Source organism: Anopheles stephensi, chromosome 2 (assembly GCF_013141755.1).
Source record: "Anopheles stephensi strain Indian chromosome 2, UCI_ANSTEP_V1.0, whole genome shotgun sequence".
Classification (NCBI taxonomy): Eukaryota; Metazoa; Arthropoda; class Insecta; order Diptera; family Culicidae; genus Anopheles; species Anopheles stephensi.
This window is the reverse complement of record NC_050202.1, coordinates 31,371,761-31,394,987: the sequence shown is the minus strand read 5'-3', so window position 1 is coordinate 31,394,987 and position 23,227 is coordinate 31,371,761. Positions and strand designations below refer to the sequence as shown.

General features: G+C 47.9%; 5 protein-coding genes across 5 annotated transcripts; 2 read left to right on the top strand and 3 right to left on the bottom strand.

Moving 5' to 3' along the window:
• Positions 1–213: 213 nt before the first annotated feature.
• Positions 214–2,778, bottom strand: LOC118503165 (dynein regulatory complex subunit 6-like). Its single transcript, XM_036036129.1, has 4 exons — positions 2,405–2,778; positions 836–2,332; positions 530–736; positions 214–413 (listed from the first exon to the last, which is right to left on the bottom strand). Exons 1-4 carry the CDS (start codon positions 2,624–2,626, stop codon positions 321–323), a joined length of 2,019 nt encoding a protein of 672 aa, XP_035892022.1. The 5' UTR covers positions 2,627–2,778; the 3' UTR covers positions 214–320.
• A 617-nt stretch (positions 2,779–3,395) lies between these two features.
• Positions 3,396–4,849, top strand: LOC118503166 (28S ribosomal protein S31, mitochondrial). The gene is made up of 2 exons (XM_036036130.1): positions 3,396–3,551; positions 3,643–4,849. Exons 1-2 carry the CDS (start codon positions 3,520–3,522, stop codon positions 4,799–4,801), a joined length of 1,191 nt encoding a protein of 396 aa, XP_035892023.1. The 5' UTR covers positions 3,396–3,519; the 3' UTR covers positions 4,802–4,849.
• Positions 4,845–11,678, bottom strand: LOC118503162 (E3 ubiquitin-protein ligase mind-bomb). The gene is made up of 6 exons (XM_036036123.1): positions 11,178–11,678; positions 8,755–9,747; positions 8,113–8,220; positions 6,966–8,027; positions 5,656–6,819; positions 4,845–5,578 (listed from the first exon to the last, which is right to left on the bottom strand). Exons 1-6 carry the CDS (start codon positions 11,328–11,330, stop codon positions 5,438–5,440), a joined length of 3,621 nt encoding a protein of 1,206 aa, XP_035892016.1. The 5' UTR covers positions 11,331–11,678; the 3' UTR covers positions 4,845–5,437.
• A 1,040-nt stretch (positions 11,679–12,718) lies between these two features.
• LOC118503163 (mRNA (2'-O-methyladenosine-N(6)-)-methyltransferase) lies at positions 12,719–18,588 on the bottom strand. Its single transcript, XM_036036125.1, has 4 exons — positions 17,879–18,588; positions 15,493–17,411; positions 15,269–15,412; positions 12,719–15,048 (listed from the first exon to the last, which is right to left on the bottom strand). The coding sequence occupies exons 2-4, from the start codon at positions 17,391–17,393 to the stop codon at positions 14,757–14,759; spliced, it is 2,337 nt and encodes a 778-aa protein (XP_035892018.1). The 5' UTR covers positions 17,394–17,411; positions 17,879–18,588; the 3' UTR covers positions 12,719–14,756.
• A 762-nt stretch (positions 18,589–19,350) lies between these two features.
• Positions 19,351–21,114, top strand: LOC118507985 (protein 60A-like). The gene is made up of 2 exons (XM_036047352.1): positions 19,351–19,671; positions 19,749–21,114. The coding sequence occupies exons 1-2, from the start codon at positions 19,457–19,459 to the stop codon at positions 20,860–20,862; spliced, it is 1,329 nt and encodes a 442-aa protein (XP_035903245.1). The 5' UTR covers positions 19,351–19,456; the 3' UTR covers positions 20,863–21,114.
• The last annotated feature ends 2,113 nt before the right edge of the window (positions 21,115–23,227 follow it).

Below are 23,227 nucleotides of genomic sequence, written 5' to 3'. Positions count from 1 at the left end.
CGAGGGCTTTTACCCACGCCCGGCCCGAGACATTGACATTGCTGAGGAGCTAGAGAGCGCATGCGCGAAAGCATCGCAACTAATCGCGGCATTTTGCGTAAGGATCACAATTTGTTTACAAACAAAAGTCTCGTCGTGGTCATCGATCGTGATCGTCCAATGTCGTAACATTCTTCACGAGATGCAGCAAACGCTCTATTGCAACATTCATTGTTTTGGTTCTAAAATAGGATTCGTTGTTTTTTATTGTTGTTTTTATCCTTAGCAGTGTGTGTAAAATGGTACGCTTTCTTACTCGCTAGATTCGGATCGCCGACCTCCTACCACTCAACGTAGACCGCTTTCAGCGATGGAAGGTGCGCGAGGCGCTCACGAGGTTTTTTCAGCCGGCGACAATCGCTTACGTGCAGAAACTGTAGGAAAACTTCAAGCGCATGAGGAAATGTGGCCAGAGCGGCTGGTAGCAGCCGTACACGGAACGGGACGAAACGGCGCACTAGGACGCTTAGACTACGGGCACGAAGCTTACCTTCAAGTAGCTACAGTTTCGTCCGATTATCTCCAGGCAGGCGTTCGTCAGCAGGGGACACTTGTTCACCTTCAGTGTGCGCAGCCGCTTCAGGTTGGACGTGAGCAGCTCGATGCAGTTGTCGTTCACGAGCGGACACTCGCTGATGTCGATGAATTCCAGCGCCCGGGCAGTGTGGCTTAGCACCGAGATGCCGTTCTCTGATATCTGCAATGGTAGTAGAAGGCAATCGATTACACTCGAATCCCTTGCACACTCACTCGCTTCTCTGTACGAGCACAAGCAACAATGAACACTCTTCTCAACCTGATAACAGCGCGCCAGATGGAGTTCCTTCAGTTCGGCCAGCTTGAAGGCGTTCTGTAGCGAGAGATCCGACACCCGGTAGCAGCCGATCAGGTTCAGCGAGCGTAGCTTAAACAGCCGATCGAGCGGGAACGTTTCTTCCTGGTCCCAGGTGATCATCGGTTTGACGGGCAGATCGATCCCGGTCAGCCCGGAATCGGTAATCTTTGTGCAGCAGTACAGGTTCAACTGCTTCAGCGACACCAGATAGTAGTTGATGTACTGCATGGTGGCGTCCGTTGCCGCGTTCGGGCTGTTGCTCAGGTCGAGCACCTGCAGCATCTCGTAGTTCAGCGTCACCTGGATGAGCGAGTAGTCGCTCAGCGTGGGCAGTTCGCACAGGTACAGCTCTTTCAGATTTTTCACCTTCCGCCCTATCACCCCACGGTACATGGCGTGATCGGAGATGCGGTAGCAGTTCGACAGATCCAGCACCTCCAGATGCTCCAGATTGACAATGTTCATAATGCCTTCGTCCGTCACCAGAATGCAGCGACGCAGTTTGAGTGTTTTCAGCTTCGGCAGGCAGGTCGTGATCAGCTCCATCACCTCGTCGGTAATGCCGAGCGAGGAGGTTAGATCCAGATGCACCAGATTGGTTTGCCGCACGAGAAAGCTAATGAACCCGGGCGCCTTTATCGGATGCCTGCCCACCTTCCACTCAAGGTCCTGTGTGATGTTGAGGTCCGGTTGACGGCGCAGCAGATCGATGATCGCGGCCGGTATCTTATCGCAGAACGTCATGCTGAACGTTTCCAGGCTCAGCCCATCGATCATGGACAGCGTGCTGAGACAGATGTCGTCGATCGCTAGCGTCCCGTTGAACTTGAGCGTCTGCAGCTGGAACTGGTGCATGTTGATGAAGCGCATGATGTGCTCGACCATCGCGACCCGCCGATGCGAGGCGATCATCTTGAAGCAGTTCGAAAGGTCCAAATGCGCAATATTCGGGGCGAGCGTCATCAGCTTGTTGAAGTGCAGCTCGTCCAAAAAGTCATTGTTCGTGAGCGACACATCGAGCAGGTCCGGCAGCACAAAGTGAGACTCGCAGCAGCTGTTGCGCTTCTCGAAATACCACGAACGAAACAGTTCGTCGCACTGCTCTATTTTGAGCTGGCGCAGATTTGGCACGTTCTCCAAGATGTGCAGCAGCTCCGTATCCTTGATCAGACAGTTCTTTATCGTCAGCTCGACCACATGCTCTCCAAACAATGGCCAGAACTGGCTGTTGCCGTAGAACGTGCACGACTTGATCGCGATCCGCGGGAAGATGCGAAACGCGCCGAGAAAGTTCTTGATCGGTGGCTCGTAGTCGGTGAAGTTGACGTTGGTAAACTTGTACACGATACGCTGGCTGAATGGCAGATAGTAGTGGGCCGCTTCCATCCACCGGTGACACGTTTGACCACACGCTAGCCGATCGTCGACGGAGATTTGTTTCATCACTTTCAACAGCAGCTGGTTGGGGGAAAAGCAATCCAGCTGGATTATTCACACTTCACCCAAAATGGCTCGCCCACCATTACTTACCTCCATCGGCAGATAGTTAAAGCCCGTAAAAATCTCCGGCTCTGGCGTTGGGTCTTTGGGCGCAATTTTCGGCAACTCCTTCGTTACCTCCTCGATGCCATTTTTGTGCCCTTCCTGGTCAAGAACGTTTTGCTTCGGAAAGGGTAAGGTAAGCATTTCGACCACCGGTGCCGGAGGTTCTACGGGAGTGTTGTGATTTTTGGCAATGAAGAAATCCATCATATTCTATGCTCTGCTCTTGGTCTTTGGCTTCTCAAGATTTATGGGAAACGTCCTACCGGTTAGAACTCACTCAGCAAACTGGCGCTGGTCGAGACGATTGTCGAACCCACATCGGAAGGCATCCCGCCCGAGCTTCCACCGTGGTGAGCGGCATGAATAGTACCAGGTAAAAATAAACCGGCCAAACGGAACCATTTCAAACGGGTTGGGTTTGTTTGTGTGGTACGTTGCCAAAAAAGCGAAATCGATGCGAATGTAAAAGCTCCGAGTGATAGGCCATGGGGGAGTGTTTTGTTCGCACATTACATGGCTACGAGCCGTGCGGAACAGCGCCGACGTACAGTGAAAATAACAACAGAGTTTCGCTGCTCGATTGTCGCTTACATTTCGGTTAGAATGTTACTAAACTGAGCGGTGACATAAAGTACGCAGGATTATCTCTGTTTCTATGCGTGTGTGCGTTGCATGAGGTTAAATTGTGAGTACTCCTTGATAAGATATCAGTTAATTGCGGTTTTTTACGAAAGAATCTTCACTCTAGTGTTCAAAACATGCTTCTGATTAAATATTTTTTCATCCCGAACATACAATATTTTACATTTTATTTCAATAAAATCCGAGATATGCCATTAATATTAGAATTGCCCTGAAAATTTTACGCAACACATTTCTGTTTTATGTTTGATTTTCCCAGCCCATGTTTACGCCACAATCCAACGGTCAACAGACGATGCGAAATGTCAATTTTGAATTTTGACAGTTCGCTGCGGCACTGCAGTTTGACATCAAGCAAACCGAGGTAAATTTGTAAACAAACCCACGAGTTGTTGACCAATTCACAGCCGGTCTGGGTACTGCAGGCGTATCGTATCTTAAAAGTTAACTTTAAAACAATGTTCCACATAGCTCGTGCACCTCTGTTTCGGTAAGAATGGACCATCAGTTTTACGAAAGCCCTCTAACTGATCTTCTTCCATTGCGACGCATGTTTACGACATGCATTTTTGTTTGTGCAGATTACATAAGCCACAAAGCATTCGGCTTCTGTTGTCGTGCAGCAATGGGTTTTCATCCGACTCGAACGCTCCCGGCGATGGAAACGATAAGCCAAAGCCCCAGCCGGCTGCACCGGCCCGCAAAGCCGACAAAAGTGAAGAGGAAGGAAAGAAATCATCAGCTGCCCTCAACCGGTTGAACGAACTGCTCGCCATGATGAACACCGACAACGAGGTGAAGCTCGTGAAGAAGGTGGATCTGCCGCGCCCAAAGGCCAAGAAATCGAAGGACAAAAAAGCTGACTCGGATTCGGATTCCGATGACGATGAGCGGCCCAAGGATCTCGCTCAGGCAACGCGCAAAGTAGCAACCGCTCTAGGCGGTGATGCGAAGCGTACAGAGTCGGAGCTGCTTTCGAAGCTGCTCGGAACAACGAATCCCGCCACCGGCGAGAGTAATCTGACCGACATTATTACCGGCATGGCTGTCGATAGGAGCACAAAGAAGCAACACACCGACAGTGATCCAACGCGAAGCACTCTGGTGAAGAAGTCGATCGATTCCAAGCGCGCGAAGCAAAGGCGTCCCGCGGAAGATGGCGAGCAGCAGGCACGTGGTGCTGCATCGCCCAAAGAACGTTACGAGCGAAAGCGTTTCAGCCCGAAACAACCGCCCCAAACACCGGGCGGTCCGGGCAGTGTGAAACTGTTCGACGAGGAACCGTTGGGTATTTTTACGGATCTTGCCACGCTGAAGGAAAGTCCGGACAAGCTTCCCACCTGGCAGAAGCTGAACGAGCGCGAGCTTCGGCTGGCCGTAACGCATCCACCAGCGAACTACTTCCAAAAGATGGCCATCTGGACCGAGCAGGGCAAGCTTTGGAAGTTCCCGATCAACAACGAGCAGGGTCGGGAAGAGGAAGCGCAGGTTGCATTTACCGAGCACGTCTTCCTGGAAGAACACCTGGAACCGTGGTGCCCGACTAAGGGCCCGATCCGTCACTTTATGGAGCTGGTGTGCGTGGGACTGTCGAAAAACCATTACATCACGGCGCAGGAAAAGCGTGACCACATCTTCTGGTTCCGGGACTACTTCGAGCAGAAGAAGGAAATGCTGAAGGACATTATCGTGGCGGAGAGCAGTGGTGGGGGCGACAAGCCGAAGGAGATTGAACAATAAACCTGTAAGTGTCGTCGTAGAATTTCGAACCAGCTACGAAGGATTATGGGGATTCGATTTGCTTTTATTCCGAAAGGTGTTTCTACAACGGTTTGTTGTGTTGTATTTTTCTTTCGTCAGAAGGACGCACGTTACAACGATCACTGTGACTGTTAAGCAATAGAAACAACGTTCAACGTACAGGAAATGCGTGCGCGCGTAATTTGCTTACCGATCTTACCTTGCAGATGGCATCGCTCGTCACGATCGTGTGTCTGTGTCTTTTGATGGGTTTATAATATATCGAACCTAATATAAAGTGTCGTAGTACACAATTAGATAGAATTTTAAATTAAAAAAAATCGATAAATGTGCAATAAAATGGACCTTATGGAAAAATGCAACGAAAATGCAGCCTGCCTTAGCACAAAAGCTTACGCATATCGCAACGGCTCAAGCAAAAACAGAGTACCGTGATCGCAGCAACACCAGATTGTGTCAATGAGCTTATTTGTGTGTGTGTGTGCTAGGAAGACGTAAAACGAGGATGAATATAATAAAATGAGGTGAGCGCAAAGCTTAACCTATTCAGCAGCAATGAGACTGTTCATTGTACGCTATGGAATGGAGGAATACGTTCAGCACCATTCCCGGAGCTTAGAATAGTAGAATACGCTTTTCGACCGTTTTCCTACAGATGGGGCAGCCATCGATCTGATCGCCGCACATCTGACACGTTCCATGGCCGCACAGGAAAACCATATTTTTAATGCGATCGAAGCAAACCGGGCACATAGTCTGTTGGAAGAGAAGAAAAGTGCGTTAGCATTTGCCACAGCAACAGGGAAGCGCAGTACCGAATGCCCAAAGCTAACCTGCTCCTTAATATCCTGCAGCTGTTGCTGAAGCTTCTGGAAATCGTCCACCAAATTCAAATTGTTCGGTGCAACGCCCGTAGCGCCCGTGGTGTTGTTGGTCGTGGTCAGTGGTGTTGTGTTGCTGCTGGATGAGCTGCCACCTCCGGCCAGCAGTCCATTGTTGCTCAACACACCACCACCACCTGCTGTAGCTGCTCCTCCCGCCGCCATCGAGCTAGTATTCGGTGACATCGTGTTGTTCATGGCAACGCCAAGGCCTGCCTTGTTCGTACCCTGCAACAACTGCTGCTGCTGCTGCTGCTGCGATGCGTTCAGATTGTGCAACAGATCCTTCTTTCCATCATCCGCGTGATGCTGGATGTTGATAACGCTGCCCTGCCCACCACTGCACACCGACAACGGTACCATCTGCTCGAGCTGTGTACGGCACTGGACGCACTTCTTCATAATCGGTGCACAGTGTTCGCACGCCACCATATGCCCGCACGGTTTAAAGAACACCGACGCCTTCCGGTCGGAGCAAACCAAACACTCGTCGATCTTTTCCCGCGACAGGACCGATTCCCGGCAGATCAAACACTTCTTGATGCGGGGCCCACAGTTCTCACAGCACACGACGTGTCCGCACGGTTTGAACACCGTGTCGCGCTTCTGGTCGGAGCAGAGCAGACACTCGTCCAGCAGTCCACTGCTTCCGGTGACCGCCGCACTGCTTCCGCCTGCATTGTGATTTACGCTCACGTTCGTGTTCGCTTCACCGGCCGCATTCGGTTGGATCGACATTTTGCTCAACCCCATCAGCAGGTTGGCATCGATCTGTGAGTGGGTCAACCCGCCCGCACCGAGCCCACTCGTGCCGGGATTGCACGAGGCGGAGGAAGAGGATGACGTCGAGGCGGTCGGTTCGCCGGCGTTCGTTCGGAGACCGGCTCGCATCACACTCGGTTGCATACCGGTGCCACCAACGCCGACGCCGCTTGCCGCGGCCATATCCATGTCGTCCGTCTTACGCTCGTTATAGCACTTGATCAACGTTTTGCAGAGATTCGGATCGGGGCATAGGTCCAACGGGGTTTGTAGCTTTCGATTCTTGATCGTCAAATCGGCCCCGTTTGCTGCCAGAAAACAGGCAATCGATGCCGATGCTTTCTTGTCCGTGTTCTGAAACGTTAAAGAAGGAATAAATTAAGCTTTTCATCTTATCAAAAAACAAATCATATAAGCAGTCTTGGGAAGCCTGGCGCCATTAACGCCTCGGCCTAAAAAACTGTTTATGCCAAATATTTACCAACCTCTCGAATACTTACATTTCTCAAGCCCATCAAAATTTTTCCAAACCCTTCCACATCCTGCAACTGGCGCAGCTGCGAAAGGGTATGATGACGCAGCGCCTCATGCAACGGTGTGTCACCATCCTTGTCGGGAATGTTAAGATTTGCACCTTCGCGCACCAGCAGCTTCACGATCTGCACGTGCTGCCGCTCAACCGCCAGATGCAGCGCCGTCTGTAGATTCACGTTCTGGCAGTCCATGTTCGCTTTGCCCATACGCACGAGCAGTTCCGCAATTTCCACGTGATTGTTCAACGCGGCCAGGTGCAGTGCGGTGTATCCGTCATCCTTGCGCTCCTCCACGATCCACAGGCGATTGGTTTTCGTAAGTAAAACCTTCATCGCGCTTGGATTGCCCTTCAGTGCGGCGTGGTGCAGCGCATTGAACCCATTATTGTTCGTCAACGTAATGTCCGCACCGTTGTCAAGCAGCAGCGCCAGCATGTTGTCGTGTTCCTTCGAGATTGCGTCGTGTAGCGGCGTATCACCCTCCGAATCCTGCAGGCTCGGGTGACAGTTCAGTTCTAGCAGCGTTTTTACCACATTAAAGTGTCCCTTGTTGACGGCAATGTGCAGTGCCGTTTGACGGCGTTTGTTGCGTGCGTTAAGGTCTGCGCCGGCCTTCGCCAGCATTCCCATCACTCCCGGTTCATCGCCGAATGCTGCGTGATGGACGGCTCTGTCACCGTCCTTGTCCTCGATCTCCACATCAGCGTTGTATCGAAGCAGCACCTCAATCACCTCAAGGTGTCCATTCTGGCTAGCTGCTTGTAGCGCAGTATGGCCAGCAAACACACCATTCACATCGACCTTCACCACCGGCTGTGCTTCGTCCATGCTGGAAGACGACGGTGTCACATTCTGTCCCGTCGTGCCAGCGAGGAAATTTTCCACCATCGCTTTATCCCCATTGGCGGCGGCTTTTACCAACTCTTCTGTGGTATCGCCGGAAGTGTGAGGTTCGAAGAGCTTCTTCAGTATCGCCGATAGACGTTCACCGTTCGTTGTTACTGCGGTGGCACCGTCGGAGGAAGAAGCCTAGCAAAGCGAATGAGAAACGGAAACATGAGATCAGTCAGGATGTGGATAGGAAATCTACCAGGTGCAGGTCGTGAAGACTTACAACTTTCGTCACGGCCAGGGGATTATAGGTCCAGGATGTGTTGCACACTTCTACCTTCAGATCGTTGTCGTGATACACCTGTTGCACACGGCCCACTTTTCCCAGGGTCTGCAAAAGGAATGAAATTGGGTTTGAACTTTGCTGTATTCTTCTTTGCGTCAAGGCTAGCTCCATTCGCCTTCTCTCTATCGTACCCTGTAGTTACTCCAGCGATCCTTGTAACTACTTGTGGCATAAGATTTGCAAAGGAATAGCCTCTTTTTTTAATGTTCAAATACAAATGTTCAACAAATGTTCAAATAATGTTCTCACTTTTGTTTATGTGAGCATGTATACAAGGATCTATTATTATCAACAATTTTCCTGTAACTGCATGTCCAGCGATCGTTCAAGCTAATATAGAAGATCCACCTAACCCTATATATTCTAAACAGCCAACAGCGCGAAGGGTATATTATGCTATTTTTTGTAGCAAATCTCTCTTATTTCCATTGAATCTAATTCGCAACAGCAATATCTGATCGCTTCATCTGGCGCATACAATTCTAGTCGCAAGAATAAAGCAATATCCTGTACATCAACTACATATTTCTTGGGGATATCACTCTAAACGTTCCAATGAAATAGCCAATCAACACTTACCGGCACCATCGCCTCCGCCCATTCACCATGTCCGCGCTGCAGTATCTTGATACGTTCCAAATCGCTACAAATCTTTACGAAATCACCCACCGCAAACAGTTGCGGCTGATTATCGGTTAGCATCATCATCGGTGACGAAACGATCGTCAGCACGGTCGGATTGAATGTCCACCGGTGGGAGCTAGGATAGGCGACCACAATATCGTGATCCTCGTCAATGCCCACCACCGTTCCGGTTGTGCTGAGACATTCAAACATCCCGTCAGTCCATCCGCCGTGCCCGTGCTGGAGCGATTGTACAATCTCAATGTCCAAATCCACCGTCACCTGATCGCCGATCTGGAAGTTGTTCGGTGCCCGGCCCGGTCCATACTCGCCCAACAGCGGCAGATGATCGCGGTACACGGTCATGCCTTTCGCGTCGTTCATCACCTTCAGATCGGCCATACCCTCGAACCCGACACGGTACAGATTTTTCGCTCCATTGTCCCACACAACGTACGCAGCGGATCGGGGCGATGCAGACGACCAGTCCTGGATTTCGTTCACCTTGCCGCGTCTTCCATTGCCCCCATCTTGATCCTCCCACTGCCAGTCTACACCGCGCACAACCCGCGAACTGGGGAATATGCCACGCACCGCAATCTTTTTCGACTTTCGCCGTGGTTCCAGCAACGTTTTCTCACCACCCGGTGTGGTGATACGGTGGAACCTGTGTCGCAGATGGTGCTTGTCGCTGTGATAGCAAATTGAGCACAGATCGTAATTGTTGCACTCGGCACACTTCCAGCGGATTCCGAAAATGGGTTGCTGTCGGCACGTGTCACACATCGTGCCTTCGTGTTTAATGCCCGTCGGAGCACTGTCCAGGATGCGCAAATCGTACGCACCGGCACACCGATAGTTGGCCGCGGTTCCATTATCCCAAACGACGACCACCTCCTCCTGCGACTCAAAATTCCGCACCGTACCGACGTGTCCTTCGCCGCCATCCTGCAATGAGTGTGAAAGTGGAGTAGTAAAGGAAACACATTAGAGTCGAAACTTAGTCCACCCTTCCCGGCGCCTTAGTACAATCTGATGCCGGAAGAGAATCCCGCCGCACGGGTACGTGAACCTGCAAACCGTTGCAAAATGCAATCAAACTACAAGGCGGAAATCTTTGCTGCGGTCAACCGTTATCAACCTCAAGGCGTGATCTTGTTCGCGATCTAAACAAAACCAAGCGGCGTCAGCGGCTTGATGGCGCGATCGGCCCCTTCTTATTGTTATTGATTTTTTCGTTAGCAAATATTGTACTATTCATGCCGGCAGCGATCAGACGTCTGCTCTGCAGATAGATGTTTTCATTTCCGATCGATTAGACATGAAACGGTGAAAGCCGGCCCTTTGCGCAATCGGGGAATCTATTTTACGTTTTTAAAAGCAATTCGAACGTTGGAAAACGGTTGGGGGCACCTTTAGAATTAATTTTTAGCTGTACGTCATTTGACCAATCTCTCACTCTCGACAGCGCATATTGGCAATCATCATCAAAACGGCATCTTTTTGCCACAATTAAATCCCAATCGTTAAAGAGCTACAAACAATTTGCCATTACCAGGTCTGGTGAGGAGTAGGCTGAGAAAATTGGTCTCCCTGGCAATGGGGACCCCCTCTCCCATTTCCCATCGCTAATTAACTCCCGTTTAGTAGTAGACGAGTCATCAGCCAGGTCTGCCACCGTACGGCTCAATGTCGCAAAGGTCTTGCCGACGAACCGTGGCAATTGTTTTCCGTGCAATGGTGGGTTGTTGATTGATGAAATAATAAATTTTAAATTAACACACTCTTCACTTTACCAACACACAACACGCGGCGCGCACACAAACACACGCACACCACACTATGCGAAGTTTTCTCGTGGCCTTCTTTGCTACTTCATTCTTGTGGTGCGATGCTGCGCTGGTTTGTGCTTTGTTGCTGCTGCCTGCGTTTATCGCGCCGTACACATAATGCTTTTCTTCCCTTTTGTGAGCGGCCTTCTTCACAAATAATCCCAAACCGATTTAGCTTTCAGGATGTAGGAAAGATGATTCGTTGGGACTCTCGTAGCTAAAACGCACCAAATCCGTTTTACCATCACTACCTGCTGTACTCCGGTGTGGCATTGCCTGCGGTAAAAGAGATTTCCCTTTTTCCAAACTCGCATACACTCATACGCATTCACATATGTGGGTTTCGCATCTTTGGCTCTTCCTGTGCATACGGGTATTTATGACCCAAATCCTATGTACGGTTCGGAACTAGCACTAATTCCAACCCAACACGACCGATCGCCAAATGGAAATCCATCCAGCCGCCTTTTACCTTGAATACACCACAACCGCCCGGGACTGTCGGAATGTTCTCGCAAGATGTGTCACTACTCCTTGCGTACTCACCTGTTTGCCCCATTTCCAGTCCGGACCGCGGATGACCCGTGATCCAACGCCTTCCATCGTGAACCGTGAAGGTCGGGCTGCGGCTGCGACATTCGTTGGACCCGTCGGAACCAATTCCATGCTGGTTGTCGATGAAGCACTAGCACAGGCCATTGTTTCCCGTGTGCATCGGAATTCGTGGACGCAATCCGGATTCTGCTGCAGCCTCTTCTTCCCTACCACCGTTTACGACTCGCTCAATGACGATCGCGAGAAGGGCAGTAAACGCAGTGAAGGAAATCGGACGTTTGCGCTGCTTCGTATTTTCGTGCGTGTTTCTTCTGGGTACGTAATTTCACTCGCAGACCGTCGTTGCACGTTCACTAGAGCTTTCCTTCGGGGCAGTGTTTTTTTGGGAAATGCTTGTACTTTTTACACAACTTTTCCCGTCTTTCTAATCCACTCCACTTTTCCCCCTACCTGTGTGTAGTGGTGCTTCTGTGTGTTGGGAAAAACAGTGTCAAAGCAACCGATGGAACCTGAATTGTGCGAAGGGTGCTCTGACGTAGAACGGAAACGGAGACACACACGGCCTTCATTCAGCCCAATATTACTGCACTGAGACGTAATTTCTACCCTTTCACTTTATTGCACTAGTTTTACAAGCTACACAATGCACTTTTTACCCCATTTCCACATGATTTATGTGTTATTTAAGTAAAAATTTCACAGAAACGAGGAGCACTTGGACCAGCATAGTGTTCAAACTCGAATGAAGTGTATGCGTGTGTGGGAGAGCGAGAGAGAGCTTTGAATGAGCAAAAAAAAAAATGGTCCGAACCACACCGAAGACGCACGAACCGAATGGAACGAAGTTTGACAGCACGGCGCGAAACGTCAGATTAAATAAAAAAAGACGTTTGAATTTTTGAAAATATTTTTATGTTATTGCTTTTTTTTTTATTCAATTTGTATAAATAATGTGATTTCCTCATAAAATAGTTTTACAGCAAAACTGAATAAATGACTCTCAAATGTGTGAATTGAATTTCGCAACCCGTAGCAATACAATTTTATGTGACGATTTCGTAATTTTAAGGATTTTTTATTTTATTTAGTTATTAATTACTACGGACAGATGCCGTATGGTAAATTAAAAGGATAATTGCAATACAAATTCCGAAAAACGAATACGAGGCATTTTTTCAGAATTAAATTGGGCTACATATCATTCTACATAATTAAAGTGGTCGCCTGTCTTGGTGCATATATAAGTCATTCCAAAAGGCAGTAAAAGATTGCATTTCTTAATTGCTTTAATAGCAATCAATATCAATATCAAAACCAACCAAAAAGGCCAATTTCCTTCTTAATTCTCGAATATGTTGAAAATAGTACAGTTTGAGAGTGACATCCCTTGGCGACCGCTAGTCGGGACAACCATCTCCAATGATTTTAGGGGAGAGAACAGAGCAGAGAAAATCAAATGGAAATAAGCCTGCAAAAAAGCAATAATAATTTCTTTTCCAGACGGCACGGCGCGAAACTCGCGACACAAAATCTTCAAATAGTTTTGTTTTGTTTATTGGTTCAATCCTGTAACATTGTGGCTCGATCTAAAAACTGGTTGTATTTATAGTAATTAGCTTATTACGCCATGTGGTCTTTCTTCCTGTCGCCTCAAGTAAGGACGACACGGTTGTGTTTTGTATGGGGTTTCGACGGGGTTTTACTCAGAGAAGAAAGGGTGCAGTTCGCATTTGTACATTGTTTCATTGAACAGATTGACGGGCGCGCGAATAAAAACAACGCCCTTGGTCGACGTTTGGGTTTTGTGGTTGTTGATGTACATACCCCACCAGCAAGATTGATGTTAGCTAAAAGGTGCTTCTTTTTCTGATATTGATATCCTTCTCTCTCTCTCTCTCTCTCTCTCTCTCTCTCTCTCTCTTCTTAGCCTTACCCGAATAAACGATGTACTATTTAAATGTTTAAACTATTTCAATAACAAAATGTACCTTTTTTCGTCCACTACTATATGAGACACAACATAGAATTTACTGATGATCAGAGACTTTCGATCCGCTCGCCTTAAAAACCCGCTTACCCCTACCATACACTCACACAGCATCTGCCTCATCGCTGCCCATTTTGTTACCGACGATATAAAAAAAAACGCAATGGTTGGAAGTAATGCTCTACACGCTAGAGAACCAGGCCGCGAAGGGAAGGTTTTGATAAGAGCTAGACTGTAATCTCACATGCACTGTGCTTTAAATCTTATTGCTAATATTAAAACATAAAATTGCCACCGTTACACAGCTTAGCACTGATCTGATCTGTCTGATTACTCCTTCTGTCCCGTATCCGAAACACTAAGATGTAAGGTCTAGTTATTACGTACACATTACACGCAACACGTGTGTTTCGCCTTTGAACGTCTTATACCATAAGAAACAACTAAGCATCAATCGAACGAACGAACGAACGTACTGTAATAAATATATATGCCTGTAACTGTTTCTATCGGATGCTACATTTTTCTACCACTTAACTGCCGAATCGATAGCTTGCGAAGGGGAGTTTTCCCTTCTGTGCCACGAGACGCTGGCTAACGAAAAACGGGGATCGAGCCAATTGAAGATCGGTGCTCATACACGCTGCTGCTCGCCCGTAAATAAGATAAACTGTCTTAAACAACATCATTTACATTGACTGTTTTGTATTCTCTTCTCCTCGCACTCTTTCTCTCTGTGTGTGTTGGTTCTCGTTTTCCCTGTGCACTCAGGTATTTTTGTTTGCTGTATTAACCACATTGCCTTATGCAATTTACCAATGAATCGTACGCACGGACAATTAATTTAAGATAATATACTTTGCACTGTACACTTAGAGCTACGAGCCTTCGCTTGAATGTATGGCCCGATTTGGAGCTTTGCCCCAAAACGTGACACCATCTGTCTACCTGCTGTCCGGAGAGTAGAGGCAATATAGAGATCTGGGTTATAATTCTGCCGGTGCCTAAGAGAGTACGGATAACAAATCCTACCCAATGTTCCCTACAACCGCAAATAGTTGCTGCTCTACTTGATTTTATGTTCTAGAAAAAAAGGTTTTCGTTTTTCGTACGGACACGTGTGATTGGTTTACTTTGCGATATTGTTATCCTCTCGCCCGAACCCTGCTCGATCGACGTAGGATCCAAACAAAGCAATAGTAAGATTAATGATAATAAACAGGACACATCAAACTGCGCGCGCGCTCTCTCTCTCTCTCTCTCCCTCACTATCTATAGGCATTCCGTGAAAGGTCCACAGTTTAAATGTGCATTTGCTTATGTTCTGATTGTTGTGAAGTTCAAATATTGGTCTGTGTTGCAGTTGCGCTACAAGCTAAAACGGAAGCATTTGTGAGAGCCGGCCCCTTAGCACGGGTACCGCAGTGACTAATGTGTCTCTAGGCTGTGGTGGATTCTTTAAAAGAAGAACGGAAACTTGTTCGTAAATGTGTATGCTGCCGATTGGTGCACGAACGTGCATCACCCTGAAGCTGATGCGTCCTGTTTACCCTACGCACAACAGTTGTTTTTAGCACCCTTGTTTAAACAGTGGCTGGCGTCGCCGGTTTCCCCGGACCGGTGGCTGAGATTTCGCCCGGCGCACTGTTGTTACCGGCCGTCGCCACATCGGGCGAACTCGCGCTGGCGGAACAGCTCGGCTGTACAGGTACGGTGGTAGCGGACGCCTTGTCCCGATCACGCTCCCGACCAGGACGGAATGCTTCCAGCAGTGCGTCGACACGCGCCTCGGTCGGGGCCCATCGTGCGTACCCGGCAGTATTCTGTAACCACACCACCATCGTACCGACGATGCTCTTAAAGTTCACCTCCGATCTGAGGAATAAATGGGTGGTTTTAGTGTTGAAGGTTAAAAGGCACAGTATGGCATGCCAGCGTGTAAGACGCTTAGACCAGATACGGTACAGGATTTCTGATTTACAGCAAGCGGAATTAAAAATAAACTCAAAAGGTGGTAAAAATATGCGTCATAATTTAATATCTTTGGTTTTGAACTGGTGTAAACGGTAGTGTGTGTAGGTACATGTTGGCTTACTTTGGTATACAATGCTGCAGCCCGTGACGGTACTCGTGCTCCATACCCATCACGACCACCTGTTTGCGCTTGTACGGGCTATCCTCGATCTTTGACAAACATTTCAACGGTGGATCCTTCCATTCCTGGAGAAACACGATGAAGCTAAAAGGAATGCAATGTTTACAGTATCAGTCTCCATCCGATCTAGTAATCGGCGACAGTTTCTCCAACGCTTGCTTTACCTTAACGCATCGGCAGAATCAGTTAGCAGGCGGTCGATATGCTGCAAGCTGGCATCGATCAGTTCCTCACAGTACGGAGGATTCACCTGGAACGATCCCGCCACCGGCTTAAAGTCCAGAAACGAACCACGCGACCCAAAAAACGAATCCGTATCACCGAACGCGGAGCAGTACTGGCGAAAGTAGCAGTTGAGCGGGCTGGCGAAGCATTCGAACGTCACGTTAAAGTGATGGTGCAAACACTCAAACACAACCGCCGGTAGGGAGGCTTGCGTTAGCTCCGGTTCCTGCTGGTTCGGATTGGCATTGTTCCCGAGGAAGGTGGCGTATCGCTTCAGCATACAGTACGCACGGCCGATGAAGAAATCGAACTTTTTATCATCGAAACAGTTGTACCGGTACAGCTGTTCCAGCTTCTGCAGGTGAGATATGTTCACCACGTGCGTGTCGGGCGCCGCCATTACGGCCGAGTTCGTGTACTTGATTACCATGTGGTCGCGGTCGTTGATGTAATCGATCTGTGGCATACGCGGCGAAGGCAGTGCGAACTGTACCGGATAGCACCACACCTTGCGGGTTGCGGGCGGTTGTAGCGGTGCCGTCAGTTCCGGGATGCCATGCTCCTTCAGGATCTGTGCGTGTCGTTCGCGAATGTTTCGCGAGTGCTGTACCGACAGGTGGTACAGCTTCGTGCACAGCTGCTCCACACTAACGCGCACCGTTGCGATGATGTGCGGTTCGCACTGGCGCTGCAGATGTGCAAGCCGGTCCTGGAAGTCTTCGTAGCTAGCGCCCACCGTTCGCCGCAGCCACTCGTACGCTTCGTCCGCGTTCCATTTGACGATTTTTTTACTCTCCTCACTCGCACCCCGCCGTTCGACGATCTTTTTCGCTGCGTCACAGTACCGCGAAAGCTGCTTCCGGGCGTCGCCGGTAAATTTCGGCTTGACGATCTTGATCGGAATATCGCGCAAAATCTCGCGGTACATCTGGGGTGAGATTTCCGGGGAGCACTGGCTTGGCAGCAGCGGATCGACGCCCTGATCGATGATCCTCCGCTCCATGAGCCACCGCTGGAAGGAATCTTTCGGCGGTGCGATCGATTCCCGCTTATTGCACAGATCCTCGTACGTTTTGGCCAGTCGCAGCGTCAACGAACCACGGAACGCTTCCACCTCGGGGTACGGTTGCGGAAAGGTTGTGGGTAAACGTTCGTAAATGAGCACGTTCGTAGCTACCTCGAGATCCCACGGTCCCGGCAGGACGTACTTTTTTAGCGGCGGTGGCCCACCACTCGTTCCTCCGCCGCTGCCGACGGGCGGCATATGACCGGAATGCTGCGTATCCTCCGAGGCACGTCGTTTCAACGTATGGTTGTGAGGCGATGCGTGAGAATTGTTGTAGTTGTTGTGCGGATGAGGCAGCGGCCCGTTGCTACAGATGCCGAGCGGGTCCGTTAGCGGATCGAACTGTTGCGGGCCACGGTTGAGTACCGGGTGTTCCCAGAGCGATTCACCGGTCAGCTTGTTCCAGAAGTAAGGTCGCCCTTCTCGTTTGGACCAAAATTTGCGCCAGCCTTGCTGCGTAAGCTCGGGGGAAAGTTCTTCATTAAAGTTTGTCCCTACCGCACCGGGGACAGCTCCGGGCGCAGCGCCTGAAGGTGTGTGCGCTACGTCAGGCGGTGTCGTTTTCGTGGGAGTTAGCAGTGGCGCACTGACTGTGGTGGGGCTGGAGGCCTGCATTTGAGGGGACTGGGCCTGGTGTGGATGCTGCTGGTGCTGCTGCTGCTGCTGTTGCGTCTGATGTTGTTCGGCCAGCGAAGGATTCGTCAATTGGTCCCAGGCGGATGGCGCCGCTGGAAGTATGTTCTCTGTTTTGCTGTTCATTCCCACGTCATTCATGATGGAGCTTTTTTTGTCCTGAAATGGTGCGAATGAAGATTGCACGATGAAGGTGAAATTATAAATTAAACGTTTTGGTAGTTAAAAAGGCAGATCGGGCAAAGATCGTTATTGCTAAATTATTTCGAAATGTAAGCATTGAAATAATTGTCTTTTAATTATTTTCATGCTTTCGACAAGTATTATACATCGATACAGAAGTGTTTGTTTAGATGAAAGTTTTACGATTGAATTAGTTCACGCTGTTTAAGGGTTTGTGTGCATGCGGCGAAACGTGATGCAAACGATGGACACGGTTTTGCACCTGTTTTCAATTTAACTTCCTTTTGTTTCAAATAACGCACGATCAATTTTAAATAGACTAAAAGATTGGCTTTTGGCTTTGCTATGAAATTTATACCGGTAACCATTTCGTCATCGTTAGCTCGCAACACACCTACATATGCTACAAATCCATGTCAGTTACACACGATTAAGGTGCTTACTTGTTTGTATTGGGAGATCGGCAAAACCGCGCGTTTTTTGTTCTGCTTACTGCGATTGTTTTTTCTCTCTAATGTGGTAGTCGTGAAACAGTAGGCCCTTATCGTCGTGGTCGTGGTCGTTGCGTGCCCGATGAATGAAAAAACCCGCGAAAATGTGTGCGCCCACCGTTAACCGTCGTTGACACCGTGTCAGCCCACCTGAATCCGTACCCGTGCTGGCGTTCGATATGGCACTAGCTTTGCACGCACTTTGCTTCAAGCTGTTGGAAATGACTGCAATTTTCCCCCCACCAACCCGAGCATCTGTTTACTGCGCAGCCAACAACCGCCAACAACACCACCACTACCACCGCCAACGATCACGGGTCACACGCGTCACGGATTGTTTTGATGCGACGACGCACCTTCAGCTCGCGAGCTGCTCACCAGCTTCGCGCTGGCTGCAACAGCACCAGCAGCAGCAGCAGCTACACTACCGCGGTGCAATCGTAGGGAAAAAAGATGCACTAACGAATTTCGGCACGGAACCGCATCCAAATCGGCGTACTCCAGTGTGCTCCGCTGCGTCATCGATTGTACTTTAGTTTCGCGCACAAATGCACCGCCAAAACATCACGTAAACTGTCGTAAAGCACGAGAAACGGGTGACGAAGAAAAATTCACTACAGCCCTCCGTCGTACGCCATTTGCATTTTTTTTCTGTCGTTTTCTCTCTGAATACGGTAAACATTTGGAAGTGAAAAAGCTACGCAGTATCAATTCGAGGCGTTGCGTATATAGGGTCGGGTTGATTACTTCCAATGCGATGTGCGTGCTGTTGTGAGGTTGTTTTTTAGAACAAGCATTTTTTTTGAATCAAAATCATGGTTGTGAAGTCATTTTAAGACGATGATGAGGTTTTAAAATAAAAAAAATATTATATTTATACCGAAATCAGCATACCTATTTCTTAATTTTGGCTGATTAAGGATTTTGTACTAAAAAGAGAAATGCGATTCAATTTGTGCGTCGTTTGAAGGATTGTCATAGTTTTTTCACCAGACTACAGTGGTAGAAATGTTCGTAGGTACGATATTTCGAAATTTATTTTAAATTTGATGATTAAAGTTGGCTTAATGTATGGCATTTGAGTAAAAGAAATGACTCAAAATGTATTATTGGCAGAAGTTAAATATTATTAATAATAAACTTTCTGTGCATATAACGATTCGTTCTACCCCTGTTTCTTAGCCCGGTAGAGCTTGACTATTCTTACAGGGTAAAAAGTTGGAAACAAAATCTACCTAGAATCCAGTTGGAATTATGAAATTCCACACTTGAAACAGGGGTATTGTTTACAGGACTTTCTACCCTGATCTGATGGCGCCAAGATTTTTTTTTACCGGTGGGTGTTCTTCTCCCTTCCTTCCAACTACCTTTCTCTCTAACGGGTACGGAAGCTAAATTTATGGATTTGTTATAAAAACAATCCATACGCTCGAGGTTCGTTGTCAGTTTTGCTTCAACCCCAACCCAAACCAGATCAAGCGTGTTCCCTCCAGACCAGACAATCAGACCGATCGGAGATACGGGTACAAAATGCTGAAATTCAAACTGTGTGGAAGCGTGGCTGTGCTGTACGTGCTTATCGGAATGGTCCACACGACTGGCTTCTACATCGACAACGGTGTCGATCAAACCGTCCGGGAGAAAAGCGTAGAGCTGCAAGAACGACAAGAAATCGAGCACGAAATTCTCGAACTGCTGGGTCTTCCGGATCGTCCCAACAAACAGCATGTTCATCCTTCTCTCAGGTAGAGTTGGTTTATTTCGACCTGTGATATCATCATTCTTTTGTCTAATGCGCTTTTTCGTTTATTTTGCAATTTAGGAAATCAGCCCCACAGTTCCTGCTTAACATTTACCACAAATTCACGGAAGAGTTAAACGGCGGTCACACACGTCGGAAACGGTACGCGGACGGTAGCAATCTCTTCACGATCGCCGACGAGCGTGCCATTGGCGAGAGTGACGTGATCATGTCCTTCCTGAACAAAGCGAACCGTCATCTGCCCAAGATCCGGCATCACCGCGGAGGACATCGCCTGTGGTTCGACACGTCGGAGATCGGTGCCGGTGGCGATAATAACAATCAGCTGCTGTACGCAAGTTTGCGCATGTACAAAAACCGTACCACCGAGCGGCCCTGGGACGCGATCGTGCGCGGTCGGCAGATAGTCGTGAGGGCCTCGCTGATCGGTGGATACGACGCGGTTAAAGATGGACACCGGTTGGAGTACATCGGGGAACAGTCCGTCCCCTACAACTACGAGGGATGGGTTGAGCTTAACGCTACGCAGGCCATGCAAAGGTGGATCGTAGATCGAGTGGCAAACAAGGGCATCTTTGTGGAGGTATACTACGCGGAGAGTCCTCGCAAGGACATTCTACCGCACGAGGTAGGTTTGATCCTGTCGAACCGTTTCGGACGCTATCAACCGTTTCTGGTAGGTTACTGCAAGGGACCGGAGCTAGTGAAACCAACCGCATCAATCACCGGCGGTAGCTTGGGTGGAGGACGAACGAAACGTAGCACCCGGCGTGGCAACAAGGGCGGCACCGGTGGCAAACGTTCCGAGCGCGTCCGAAATCCTTTCCTCGAACGATTTGGCGCCGCGTCGGAACGGCAAAAGAGCTGTCAAATTCAAACGCTGTACGTTAGCTTCCGGGACCTGAACTGGCAGGACTGGATCATCGCACCGGACGGGTTTGGGGCGTTCTTTTGCTTCGGCGAGTGTAACTTCCCACTCAACTCACACATGAACGCCACGAACCATGCGCTCATACAGACGCTGGTCCATCTGATGCATCCGACCCGCGTGCCGAAACCGTGCTGTGCGCCAACCAAGCTGAATCCGATCTCGGTCCTGTACCACATCGATGACGCTAACATTAATCTAAAAAAGTACAAAAACATGGTTGTGAAAAGCTGCGGTTGTTTGTAGGATATAAGGTAACAGGGAGAAGTTACCAGTGACATCGAATGCAACGAATGGGTGGGACTTGGGGGCATACATTAAGTTCGCTTTTAAGCTAGGCACTAAAACACAACCGCGCTAGGGTAGTAGTTAGTTGATTTTGTAATTTTATTTTCGTTTTTCTTTAAACTTGTTCCATCTACCCCGTCAAACACTGCGCCGTGTGACAACCCTTTTGGGAAATATACCGTACAGCTTATCGGCAAGCACAACCCGCGACTGGTTTCGTTCGCTCGATTTTCCACTTTCGCAACACGTACCGAACCGATTTTCCTTTCGCATTGTACGCTTTGGGTACACATTTTCTGTAGGCTTGTTTTGCTCAGGCTCCGTTGCACTTCTGTTCTACTACGGGCGTTCCCGGTCTCTATTTTGTTCACATCTGGGTTCTCCTCCACTTGTACATGTTTAAAGCTGATAAATGTGTAACCATGTTTCTCCGCCGTTCGCCCTCCGTTAAATGGCGTTTGGGTAGGGGTTTTTGTTGTTGTTCTTGTTGTCTGTGCCACATCGTCTATGTCTACACGCTTTCTTTGCTGCGATATCTTTCGCTATTGTAGTAGTGTTTGTGATTTAATTTAAAACGGTTCAAACCGATCGAAAGAAGTTAGGCTTACGAATGGACCAAAATGAAACGGTTTCGGTTTCGTAGCGAATCAAATGTACAGCACTACATGTTAGATGGGCAATTGAATTATTTCCCTCACTCGAATATCTCTCTATACCCTTTTAAACCTTTCTAAGTGTCCCTTTATCCTTGCTTCTTCTGCTGATGGGAATTTGAATTTGAACGTTTGAAAAAATTGCCGCTAGCACGAGAAGTAAGCCCATGATTGATTGAAATATGGTTACTTTATGGTTGGTAATTACAAAACTAGGGAAAACGTTAGGAATTTTCCTTCATTAGTTGGGTTAAGTAATTGTTGTTGGTTCTGTTGGTTCGTAGTAGGGACTTACATTGGTAATAATTGGAAATTGGGATTTCCGCTCGCTACTACACTAAAGGATGTTGGTTCCGTTGGACCATGGAGGGTTGGTGTGTTTGTGTAAGTGTTTGTGTATCTGTTGTTTTTGTTTTCACAATTTGTTTGCTTCGTTTTGTTGTTCGTTTTTTCCTCTCATGTTTAGCGTGTATCGATCACAGAGTAGAGTTGCTTTCCGCGTGCAACTGGCGCTGGGTACGCGCGGAAGCGTTACCGCGCACGCAGTCGCACCGCTTAGAATATCTTTTTGTTTATAAACCTAATTAATCTTGTTTGTTTTTTCCTTTATGCTTTATTTTACCTTTCACCTCTAGATAATGTATATTCTAAAATATTATTTACAGCGTGCGCCCAACACCCGGCGGTGATAGAGCTTCATATTCTCCTCCGTCTTAGTCATGTCTAAGGGTAGGTGAGGGAATAATGTGTGGACCTTTTTTTTTGCTATGGATGGTTTAAAATTTGGTTGGAATGATTTAAAAACGAGATTTTTCAATGGTGAATCTATCGAACGTCGGGTACTTCTGTGTTGTTGGGAAAACGAAAAGATATAACAAGCTTCTCGATGCTTAAATCAATAATTGGTTTCAGCATAACACACATTCTAACCAATATACGTTTTTCAGGCTTTCGACCCATGTAATGGAACTTTTCAATTGTTTAGGGGAATGTTTTAAATATTTAGGGGAATACTCAAATATTTAAATCAATGCTGGATGACCCTTGAACAACTTTAAGCTTTCGATAAGTTTTTTTTTCGTATTATTTGTTTGTAAGTTTTTTATTAAGATTATCGAGTCTTAGATGCACAAATTTCAATTTAAAAAAAAAGTGGTCCGGTGGCTGAGAAGACAGAGGCGCCGGTCTTCACATGGATGGATCGGGGTTCAAATCCCATTCAATCCGCCTACCGTACACAAGGCTGAATATACGGGCAAAATCAAGGCACAGAAATACTAGAAATGGCAAGCCGAGATCTTTCAAGGTTGTAGCGCCAAGGAAGAAAAAGAACAAATAGATAAATAAAATAAAATAAAATAAATTTGTAATCATGCAATGGAATGTTGCAAACATTCAGTAGATATTTAAACGGTGCCTGTGACATTTTACCATTAGCTTACGCCGCAAATCCCTCCTAAATATGTGCAAAGTTCCATAATATGATTGCAAAATTCCATAATTTACTTGTCACATTTAACTAATTATTTAAAAAAAAATCCATTATATGGATCGAAATCCTGTATTGTTGGTATGGCTCCAATCGTACATTGCTCTAAACAAGGAGACGCTTATTTTTGTTTCTGAGAATCACGGTAATGCATAACTTTAAATTATCGATCGGATCTAAT